The sequence below is a fragment of the Lycium ferocissimum genome, chromosome 7 (genome assembly GCF_029784015.1).
Source record: "Lycium ferocissimum isolate CSIRO_LF1 chromosome 7, AGI_CSIRO_Lferr_CH_V1, whole genome shotgun sequence".
Lineage (NCBI taxonomy): Eukaryota > Viridiplantae > Streptophyta > Magnoliopsida > Solanales > Solanaceae > Lycium > Lycium ferocissimum.
In genome coordinates, this window is record NC_081348.1 from 63660242 (window position 1) to 63672613 (window position 12372).

Below are 12372 nucleotides of genomic sequence, written 5' to 3' on the forward strand. Positions count from 1 at the left end.
GAAGAAGAAGAGCAAAGCGAGAAATATTCAAGCAGGAAGTATCAAAATTTGGCACAAAGAACACAGAGGAAGCAATGATAACGATGAGAACAGAGAGCAACACAGCAAGCAAAATATTGACTGCACACCCACGCGTCAAATCTGGAAGAAAGGGAGTAGCACGTGTGTGATAACTATAAGCTTAAGTAAGTTTACATAATACCCTTGCTAACCCAAATTGTATAGCCGGGTTGTCGGATCTTCAACCTGATGCAGGTCAAATTCTGCCTTAATAACCGGTAGCTCCTCTCCTTCCCGATTATTAGTAAGTAGAAAAACAGAAAATCTACACCTACTATTCTATTTCATCTTTTCTTTCTCCATTACCGGTTACGTATAATAAACATGACAGTATCTTTTTATCTGTCTTATTCAGTTTCATTTTTATTGATAAGTCTTATTCAGTAAATCCCTTAAATTTCTCTATCCATCAATTAATCTAAAACAAACGTAATAGTCAAAATTAACACAGATACCAGACTTCATCAATTAAAAAGAATATCTAATATGAATTCTTAGCATATCATACTCCTTAGTTGCCTGACTAGTTTCTAATAAGCAGCATGACAAAACTATCAAAGAGCCAAAACAAGTCTACAATTGTACCCATAATGACTTCCAAGACTTATAAGCTTTGGTTCCAGGCTTCTTTTTCATTGAATCACCATCCGACCATTTACCTATCAAAATAAAGTATCTTGTTTTCCTCTTCAATTTACAAATTGGGTAAATTGTTTCTAGTTAGCCAGCAGCCAGCATAACTAGAGCCCCATTAAAGAACCAAAACACGTCCAGAATTCTACTCATACTGGCCTCCAAAACCTATTTTTCGTCTATAAAATTTAATGTCTCATTTCGTTTTTCGGTTGCACATTTTGGATAACTAGTTTCTAATTAGCCAACGATAAGCATGTATAGAAGCCCCATCAAAGACATAAAACACGTCTAGAATTCTACCCCATAATTGCCTCCAAAACGTAGAAAGCCTTTTGCCTATTCCAGAAGTCAACTTTAACCTATTCTACTCTTTTTTCCGCTCAAACCTCTACATAAGCCAAGCCTAGAAAATTTTGCACACATTCATTGCTGTTCCTGTAACATGATCATAGAAAAAACACCAACGACCACAATGCTTCTAGTGCTATTTTTGTGAAAGAGATTGCTGGTTTGGTTGTTGCCACCAAAAGCAAGTAGCCCATGTGCAGAGCCATGTAAGAAAATAACATAAAGTTAACATTCTAGGTATCGACACACATAACAAATGAAAAATGGAGGAGTTCAAGCAATAATAAACTCGGAAGTGATTTATTCTCTATTTCTTTCATCAATGTCCTCTATTTTGAGTTTACACAAAGAATTGCAAATATCCAATGTCATAAAAAATAATTACAGTCATTTATTCACTAATATTACAAAATTTCTAAACTGAAACCCCATTCCTCAGGGTTAACAAAATTCATTATATAACCTTAGTAAACCAACTATATATCCCTCCATTTCTCTGATTTACCTTCAGTTTAATCTAAAACAATAGTATAATCAAAATTGAAATTTAACAAAACTTCATCATTTCGACAAAAATATTTTTACCATACTCCATAATTGGCTGATCCTTATCCGCTGTAGCTGGAGCTGCTGCACCATCACCCTCTTCCTATAAATTAATAAAGTTGAATGATTTTGCTAGTTTTCAAAAATTAGGAGTATAAATCATATTTCATGGTTTTTTTTTTGTACATTCAACAACCAAATATTCTTTGCAAAAAGTATAACCAAACACAACTCCATCTTTAACTCCAGCTTCAAAAATTCCAAATAAAGTGGAAAAATATTTGTTTTCTATGGCCACTCACCTACTAGCCGTTTGGCCATGGATATTTTTCACTTTTTTCTGGAATATTTTTCTGGAAACCTGTTTGGACATAGAATTGTCACAATTTTCCGGAATACAACTTGAAGTTGAAATCCGGAATTCGAAAAACTCCAAAAAGCTGTTTTCACAATGTTCACTCCAAATCACTCACAAAAATCCAAAAACTAACTCCGATTTGTATTCATATCCAAATACAACTCCAATTTCCAAATACCATTTTCAACTTGAAAACAAATACTACCTTTTTCTAAATTTCACAATTCTTATGTCCAGACGCCCACTAAGACAACAAAATTCATTACATAAACTCATTAAACCAACTATAAATCCCTTCATTTCTCCGATTTCCTTTCAATATAATCTAAAACAATAGTACAATCAAAAATTAAAATTAAACAAAACTCCAATTAGAATTTTTACCATTATGCTCTCGCTGTAGCAGCACCATCACCCTCATCCACATTCCCTTCCATCTCACTAAGCAACTTCTTATTCTTTTCAAGTGCAGCTGCAACTTCAGCCGGCATATACTTCTCATCGTGTTTCGCCAACACTTCACTCGCCGCAAAATAACAATCCCCACTTCTGGCTTTCCCCGTAACCTCTAACTTCCTCTCACTCAAAACCCCTCTCTCTTTCTCCCTCATTTCCTCCGTAAAAGGCTTTATAAACCCTTCCACTACAACCGAATGCCCTTCCCGGAACAAATCGGGCAACGACCCATCATACTTAACCAAAATATCAGTAATCAAATCGGTAATAACAAATTCCATTTCAGGTGAATTGGGTATTGATGTTAAGCTGTTTTCGAGTACTAATCCACCGAGACGGAACTTGGATTTTGTAGGGTTTTGGGAGTGTTTTAGTAAGGCATCTGTTGGGGTTAAGTAGAATACGAGCTGGTCTTGGAATTGGTTAAGGACTATTACTATGAAACCAGCTATGCAACTGAAGGTGATAGCGTAAGTCCATAAGCGGCGAGTTTGGAGTTGACGGGCTTTGGTTGCGATATCCGGCCGGGCTGAACGGTGGGAACGGGCGGGCCGGGAGAGTGTGGATAAGGAATGGAGGGTGTAGATGGGCGGGCCGGGCTGGGATTTGTGGACAAGGGAAATTAAAGGGTGGTGAGATTTGGGGGAATGCAGGATATGGGAAGCAAGACGAGAAGCTAAACGAGAAGAGAGTTTCGAAGCCATTGAGATATTGTGGAAGGAATTAGGGTTAGGGTTTAAGGGGATCTCTCAAGTGTTGTGATTTGTGTTTTGTTGGAGGAGGAAGAATGTAGAGAGCGTGGTCACACAGAGGTTGCTTCTTCCAGGCTCTAGCCGCCTGGGATTCCGTTTCTTATTTTTCAACCAGCAGGTGTTAATGGTTTTAAAAAACCGACTTAACCACCAACCTTATCATATTGGATCAATTTTAGATTTTTTTTAATAAAATTGACGGATTTTATATAAATTTATAATCGTGCTGAATAATTATGTTAGTTTTTAGTTTTAGAAAAATGAACAAAAAAAAATTGAACCGTACTGAATAAATTTATATGTGTAAAATATATTCTATATATTAAATTTAAATATATTAAAAAAAACCTTGAATTCAGGATGATGAAAACGACTACAAACTGGCAACATATATAACTAACGCCTAAAGTTCCAACGCTGAAATCTATTATACTACTCCTATTGAAATTAAATTAGTTCTAGCATCTCAAGTGTTAACTAGCTTGTAAGCTACAAGATATTCCAACGATCTTGGATAAAAAGTTACAAAGTATTAGATATCTTTCTTCTCATATGATTTTAAATCTATCTTATTGAATACTTAATCTTAGTAGACTCTGTTCTTGAGTCCCATCTTGATTGATTTTTTCCTCCTAGTGCGATCTAAATTATACTATTTATCTTTACATAACATTATTTTACCCTATCATAAAATAGGCGGATCAATCTTTATTCTTATCTTCTTTCATTTTTTCTTGATTCATCACGCTTTAAATAGTAAAAATGTCTAGAGAACTTTTGTCAAAGTCCTATAAAAGTATGCATGATATCGTGTCTTTAACTTTTACTAGTGACTATAACATGATGTTCTTTTTCTAAAAAAAAAATTGAAAATTAACTGAACCGTACCGATACCGAAGAGAAACCGAGATAATGGGACGATTTCGAAAAGTCTAATTTTGGTTCTACAAAATCAAATAACTGAAAAATTGGTATGGTATAAATTTTATAAAATAACCGTCTGAACCGTACCATTGACACCCCTACTATTCGGTGCCCGCGCGATCGTGGTCTAACATTAAAAAGTTAATAATGATAAATTATTATCATATTTGTTTAAGAACATTAAATCTAACAACTTAGTTAAATTGTAATTCGTATGCAATGTACCCGGCCAAGAACAAAAAAAATTATGAAATCACTAACGGTAAAACTTACACGTGCAGTACCAAATACACAAACCTAATACATAAATAACATGAATAATACACTTTTATCACTATATCATCACATATCAATAAATAATGCCGTGTCGTTTAAATAAGTTTCACTAAATTTTTCTGCTTTTTTGGGCTCTTGTATTTGTTATCTATCCAAGAGTATTGATATGCTTTGGATCAGTCCATTACACTTCCTAGTTGTTTTACTTAAGCTCGTTAAGATTTACATTTCTGAATAAAGCAAAATGAATATAGAGGACTCATACAACATGCATAGTTATTTAATTTTATTTTATTTCAACAGAATTTGATGTTTCTGCCATAAATACACAAGCATAAACATGAAATTTATTCCCTTTCTAGTTTTACAACCTCTCTATTCATAATTCTAAATCAAGACATTATACTCCTTAAATGCTTTGGAAGTAAATAATCCCCTAATCAAAACTTAAATGGCAGCGTCCTCTCTAACACCCTAATTCTTACCTCAACTCAAAATTTCAATAAATCACTCAATGCTTCTGAAAATCGCAATTTAATCACTTCACATGCATAGCAAGGAAATTCAATCTTTGTCCAAACCGATGCTCACATGTAACCAATTCAAGCATGTCAACGATAGAATAAATCATTAAATTAAATATTTAGTCATTGAAATGTCTCAAGATCCAACTATAAACTGTAACAGATTTGCAATTATACAAATTCGCAATCATACATATTGGTGCAGTTAGGGCGGATTGCACGGTAAGATAGTACTACAGAGGAACTTTTACTAGGTCAATAATCCTGGCATGGAGGTTGCCTTTACTCAGAACAGATCCAAAAACAGCCCTAACGCCACCTCGGCTCAACGGGCAAACAAACAGGACCATCAATCTGAGTTTGAACATTCCGCTTGGGTTATTCTCTGCCTGACCTCAGTACTATCTTATGTGAATCTTTACTAATTAATGCATTTTCACCATAATACTCAGTAGTCTAGTGTCACGCCCCGAACCATGGCCTGGGCGAAACACGGCACTCGGTGCCTTACTGCATGTGACCAAGCGAACCTCATGGCTTGCTGAATCATCATGAGGAATAACATGAGCGGAATATAACATGAAATGTGATGAGCTTTTATAAAACATGAGATGTCATAATAATTTAATGAAATACTTGTTTAAATCATGAATGCGGAAATATCATAAATTGAGCCAAAGATGGCTACACGACTCTGAGTATCTGACATAACTGATTGACTAGTCTATGAAACCTCTAATATGAACATGAGTCTGCTAAACAAAACTGTTGGGACAAGGCCCCCAACATACCTTTAATGCATAACTAATAGGTAATAGATAGCTGGCTAAACCCCAAAAGAGATGGGGCTCACCCACAAGCTGATGCGTGTAGAGTGCTACTAAGTAGATGCGTCGTGCTGTAAATCTGTACCTGCATCGTGAAATGCAGGCCCCCAGGCAATAAAAGGGGACGTTAACACATTGAATGTACTGGTATGTAAAGCAACTGAACGAAATAACATGAGACATGGAAATAACATAATAGAGACTGAACTGAAACATGATCATGAACATGAGTACATATACATATATAACATGTGTAAAGTATCGTGAGTAAGGAGAGCAGTAAATATAACCGACAACATGGTCTGGTACTTGCGTCCTACAAGCAGAAAACTCATACCTTGCCAGGGACATGAGATTTAATAATATTATGAAGGATCCAGTCATTATGAGAGATCATCCTAAGCATGGGTGGAGCGATCCTCATCCTACGGTGGTTACATAGTTTCAGGCTGCTTGAAGCCTTCTCGGTAATTAATGCAACTCCCAAAAAAACATGAACATGGAAAAAAGTGGCACTTGCTGCCCATGGCTTTTCATGAATCATAACTTGCATATACATGGATATCATTCGTATTATTCTTGCATGAACTTATAAAACATATATAGCTTTTCTTGAAAATATCATAATAGTTCATAAACTTGCATGTAAGAACCCATGGAATGCAAAGTATGGGTTTTCATGGATTACGGACAGATTCTCAATAATCATAACGATATATCAAGAACACAATAAAGAATTTATAACAATTTAATACATAATATAACATGAGGCATGGACCTAGGGTTATCATGAACATGGTTAAGAACCTTAGTTTTCGTAAAGCTTCATACTTTATGAAAGAAGAAGTGTGGGGAAGAACAATAATGTTCCCACACCTAGATAGTACCCCTACATACCTGGTAATGCTCCAAACTTGTATTAAAAAACTGTTCTTTGAAGAAGAATCCCAAAGCCTAGTCTTGAATTCCCTTTAATTGGATTTTCTTGAAAACCCCTAAGTTAAGAATAATGAATTCTTGATTAGAATCCATGGATACATGTTAGAATTGACTTAGAAGGCTTAGAATAGGCTTACCTTGGTGTTCTTGATGATGGGAGAGGGTAGGAGGTCGTTCTAGGGCTTGAAGGAAAGAAAAATAATGATTTGGACTGATATGGACGAATATATACTGTTCTGGAACATTAAATTTTAGGCCTAACAAAATACTAACCGTATTTTGTGATACTGGCCGTATTTCGGTTCGTATTTTTTGGATTGCTCTGCGACTCTTCAAGAAATGGCCATAATTTTTTGTATGGATGTCTGTTTGACCTCCATAATATACCGTTGGAAAGGTATTTCAAAGCTCTATAACTTTCATTGAGGAAGTTTTCCCAAATTACCAAATAATAAAGGGGTTATGGTCGCTGGAATTAAGACCTTCTACAAACTCACTTGAAAACATGCCCCGTAGAGTGACTTCTAACTTTGTTTTGCCCAAAGACTCTCTTATGACTTGATTAGTTTTCAAAACACTTCCTATATCTCCCATATTAGTTCCATTATACCCCCATCTTACACATTAAACCTTAGCCCGAAGATCCGAGATGTTACATCTAGTGTGATATAGTTCAACACAAGACATTTAGCCTATCATTTAGGCTAAATATGAATACTAAATTAAAATTTAAAACAAAATAAAAGAAAATTACCTAATATTCGAAAGTTGTGCTCAGAAGAAATTGATATCTTAAATACTGCAAACTTTTTATTATATTGGGAATATTTTTACAAAGAGAGAGAGAGAGGGTGGTTTCTAAAACCTGCCTCCTACATAATTTAATGATCCTTTATATAGAGGATCGATACAACAAACTGCTAAAATAAAAACAAGAAATGGCAGACAATATTTTTACGGCCGACAAACTAAAAAGTAAAAGGTACAATAATATAAAACAAACTAAAAGCTAGCAAACAAAAAACTTTAACAAACTCTATTAAAGTTTGTGCTTCCTTTATTAAAGCTGATATTTCCTTTATTAAAGCTGATATTTCCTTTATTAAAAGTCTTCGTTCAACATTATTGCGGGGTCCTCTTATCACTTCATTTTTTCTTTTTCCTTATCACTTGCTTGTGAGGAAGATTCTTCTACCTGGCTCTTAAATTTCTTCAAAAATTCATCAATATCTTTGATATTATCGAAAGGCTGGAATTCTCCTGCTAAATAGTTACTGTCTTTCTCTTATAGCATGTCACTTGACTTTATATCATTTCTTATTACTTTTTTAAAAGCTTGCAATTGACTTTATATTCTTTCTTATTACCTCTTTTAATATATAAATAATTTTTTCTTACTCTTGCAACTTAATTATTTATTTATTGCATTTCTATAGATATCTCAAAATTTGAGAATCTCATAGACGCAAGACATACGATGGAATTTAGTGATGGAGGCAAAGAAAAAACTAATAAAAGTATATGTATTGATTCCTAAAGATCTAAAACATGAGAAACAAAAGCAAATACATAACTTGCCCAGGACGCGCGGAGAAAGTAGGAGAATGTCACTTTGAAAATGGGGAGTTTAACTATTTTAAAAAGGCACTTTGAATTTGATAACTCCTACAAATACTTTAGTGTTTTACAAAGCTTTATCCATGTTTAAGATTTTCTTGGCATCAGATGGTAGCTCCTAAAAGTTATTAACCTGTAAAGTACCTGCAAAATTGAGCACACAGTTAGCTAAACAGATAAGAAGTTGTAACCACTTAATGTCAAAACCGTAGGTGTGAACACCTAATTTTTGACCTAACATAAGTTTTTACACCATTTTTAGCGTTTAAATATTTCTTTTAGGTTTAGTTAAATATTTTAATTTTTATGTCATTTTTAGTAAGTTTTATTATTATTATATTTTAAAAAAGGCTACAAAAAATAGAGTCACATTTTAGGATGTCTTGTTTTCATTTTTTTTTCAAAAGAATTTTCTTTTCTAAAAATATGTTTTCTTTTATGTTTTTAATAAATAAGCTAGTGATTTTAGTATTCTTATTAACGATATTTTATTTTTAACTAGCTATTTAACTTTTCTATATTTTTAGTAGTATAAAAGTGGTTAATTAATATTTTTATCTTCTAAAGAAAATAAACAAAAAAACACAAAAAGATTTAAAATAACCAAAAGGAAAATGAAATTAGCCTAAATATACTAACCTGCAACTAATCCTAACTCCTTCCATCCCTAACCCTCACGATCTCTCACCCAAGCCAATCCCCCTAACCCAGGAGTTTGCTGTAATTAAGTTTTCATTTAAAGAAATATTCAGCAATAAAGGTCCAATCTTTTTCTTGTTTAATCTATTATAACGCTTCATATCATGCCTTAATCCATTTTTCTTTAAAGGTTTTATTATTCTTGGCTCTGTTACACTTTACTTGTAAGCAAATTTGTTGTATTTGATTAAACTTGAACTGTTTAAATGGTTTTCTTTGGTCATGTCCTTGAAGATAATATTGTGCACAACAATAAGGTGACGCAATACCCAGGTTTTAACACGTTGAATGATTGTAGTATTAATACTTTGCTTCAAACAATCTGTCTCCTAAATACACAAGATTTATAAGGGTTTTTCGGTCTAGTTATGAGAAAATATGGTTTTCCTTCAAATCAAAGTTGTCTTGAAGTTTAATACATTTCTGGTTTTGGATATCCAATGGAGCTTTCATGCATATGCATATGTGATTTAAAAGACTTTTTTTTAGTTGTGACTTGTGGCTTAATTTAATGCTAAATGTCCATTTAGAATATTAGTTCAAGATTTCTGCTTTGTAATTCAATTCATGGATTAGTTATGCTATATTGACTAGTGTTTTTTTTTTTTTTCTTAACTAACTCTTTTCTTTTAGTCATATACTCAGTACTTATGTTAAGATTCTTTTCTTTTGCTGCAATGCCATTTTACGGGTTTATGGGAAGTTATAATGAATTGCTTTTTTTCCCAATAAGTGACGAGGATTGATAACTGAAATGGTCCACGGGGCTATTTGTGAGGTTGAGCGAGATGGGTTGCGAATGACCTCAAGACCCATTGTCAAAAGAGAAGCTCTAAAGATTGTTGGGTTACGACCCAAATCAAAAGAATTTAGAAGTGAATTAATTAATTTAAGTAATTTTCAACGATAAATTCGGAAAGCGCTGCTACCGATGAATCGTCTTACTAAAATTCATTTACCATACTCAAAGCCCAATTAATTGGAATGGATAGATTTTAGATACATTAGATGCTTATCGAGGCACGGGAAGTGGGAACGATCCATAAAGGCCTCGAAAGGCGCGAGATGCTAGTAAAAGTCGTGGTAAGGCTGGAAAGCGCTGCTACCAGTACACCACCTATTTAATAAAAATGATACAGTTTTGAACAAGTTTAAAACGTATCAAAGAAGGCGGGAAATAAGTACTCTTAGCTACATAAACATAGTGTATCCTAAAAACTAATTTAAGCCGAATATAAGTTGATAAAGCGACCGTGCTAGAACCACGGGACTCGAGGGGTGCCTCACACCTTCCCCTTGGTCAACAAAATTCCTTATCTGGACTTTTGTTTTCGCAGACCAATAATTAAAGAGTCAACTTCCTTTTGATTAGGGATTCATAAGGTGACTTGGAATACCAAAACTCAATTTCAAGTGGCGACTCTGAATAAATAAAATAATCCCTTCTCAAAACGTCACTTCAATTGAAAAAACTCTTTTTTGTTAAATCCTTTTAAGCGAGGGGTGAAAAAAAGGGGCGTGACAGTAAGTTTTACATTCAATTAAAAAAGAATTTAATTAGTTTATCTCTTGAATTAAATAAAAAAGAATATATAAATTCCTTTCATCTAAAATATTCAATTCAATCAAATTGTATCAATTTTTTTTTTATCTAAAGCAAGATTGATATATTTTGTTATTATATATATAAAAAAAAAAACGCTCTCTAGAAAACTCTAACCCTAGCCGAAACCCTAATTATTTCCCATCCCTTTTTCCAGCCATTATGGCCGCCACGGCCACTGGACAACCTCCACCTTCAACCTCCAATATACCACCCCTGCTTCAGCTATCATACGCTAATACCCTTAAACCTCCGCAACCTAAAGCTACACTTCCTTCCATTCCTCAAAAACTGTTACATATTTGCATGGAGAGCCTAGGGTTTTCTGGGATGAAGAAGAGATAGAGCAGATGATTTTACGTGAAAATCTACAGTATGCTATCATCGGAAAGTTCTTTTATGGCTGGCCTGACATTAAAGAACTTAGAAAACTCATTCCAAAGCAATGTGAATTCAAAGGATAATGTCCTATTGGTTTGTTGAGGAATAGATATGTGTTGGTTCGTCCATCTTTGGTTGAAGACTATGTTAATCTCTTGTCGAAGCTAGCATTCTATATTAATCACATGAATTGGTGGTATCTGATGAGAACACTGAAGTGGGATCCATGGTTTGATCCTGATGAAGAAACTACAATAGCAATTGCATGGATCTCTTTTCCTTATCTACCACCCAATTATTTTGTTAAGGAAGCAGTTTTTTCATTGGCTTCAGCAGTTGGTAAACCACTACAAGTTGACATGGCCACAAAAAATCAGACTAGACCAAGCTGCGCAAGGGTGAAGGTGGAAATGGATTTACTTAGTGATTTCCCTCAGAGAATCAATATTGGCATGAAAAAGAAAGATACTGGTGACATTATTGATAAATGGATTAAGATAAATTATGATCATTTCCCTAAGTATTGCAAAAGATGTAAGTTACAAGGTCACAATGAAAATGATTGTTCCATTATTCATCCTAAACTGTACCCCAAAGAAGAAGAAGAAGAAACTCAGAAAGAGCAAGGTGTTGCTGTAAAAGAAAGTCAATCTAAAAAGATTACTGATGGTAAGGCTGAAGGCAAAGTGGAAAAAAGTAGTAAAATCCCTGGTGCTGAAAATGATAACGCTGCTGCTAAAGGAAAACATGAAGGGAAGAAGAATCAGGAGAGAAGATATAGGGGTGGCTACAATAGGCCAGTTCAAGGATGGAAAGCTAAGGAAGATCAACACATAGTTGATAATTCCTAATGTAAGGATAAAGTTTCTAATCAGGAGGTGGCAACTGCTAACATGTTTGATGCTCTAATGAATAATGATGATGAGGTTGAGGAAGTGCAGACTGATGATATGAAGAATAATGATGAGAAGGGTGATGAATTTCATATGGAGAAGCTACCTGGTGAACAAACAAGAGAGCAATTAACAGAGGTGAAAGCTGATTCAAATGAGAAATCTAACAACGGCAACAATCAACGAGGACAGGCAATATCAAAGGAGAAGGAGAAGAAATTAGCAAAAGCTTGGGTGGAGGCTTCTTTTGGAAAGAAATCTAGCAATGGTAAAGCTGTATTACATCAAGTTTTGATGATAGGAAAAGGATTGGAGCAGTTGCAAGTAGAGGACACTCAGGATAACGCTCTCAATTCTACTATGGTGCAGGAATTTGAAACAGTTGGTGGTTCAAAGATGATAATCTTTCAGGACTCAATAAATAAGAAAGGAACAGTTGAGGAAGATGTAGAAAGCTGCACTGAACTTCCAAATTGTTTAGTTTCTACTAATTTGGCACCTGACAATCCTTTGGATGTTATTGAGCTTGAAAA

The 12372-nt window shown here is 34.3% G+C and overlaps 2 protein-coding genes across 3 annotated transcripts; one reads left to right on the plus strand and one right to left on the minus strand.

The window, feature by feature from the left end:
- Positions 1–587: 587 nt before the first annotated feature.
- Positions 588–3288, minus strand: LOC132061818 (cytochrome c-type biogenesis protein CcmE homolog, mitochondrial-like). 2 transcript variants are annotated; one of them, XM_059454468.1, is made up of 2 exons: positions 2333–3288; positions 588–1201 (listed from the first exon to the last, which is right to left on the minus strand). In XM_059454468.1, exon 1 carries the CDS (start codon positions 3106–3108, stop codon positions 2335–2337), a length of 774 nt encoding a protein of 257 aa, XP_059310451.1. In that variant the 5' UTR covers positions 3109–3288; the 3' UTR covers positions 588–1201; positions 2333–2334. The 2 variants fall into 2 exon arrangements, with proteins under 2 accessions (XP_059310451.1, XP_059310450.1); XM_059454467.1 differs by lacking the exon at positions 588–1201 and adding an exon at positions 1329–1693.
- A 7843-nt stretch (positions 3289–11131) lies between these two features.
- On the plus strand, positions 11132–11797 carry LOC132062422 (uncharacterized). Its single transcript, XM_059454996.1, has one exon. The coding sequence runs from the start codon at positions 11132–11134 to the stop codon at positions 11795–11797; it is 666 nt and encodes a 221-aa protein (XP_059310979.1).
- The last annotated feature ends 575 nt before the right edge of the window (positions 11798–12372 follow it).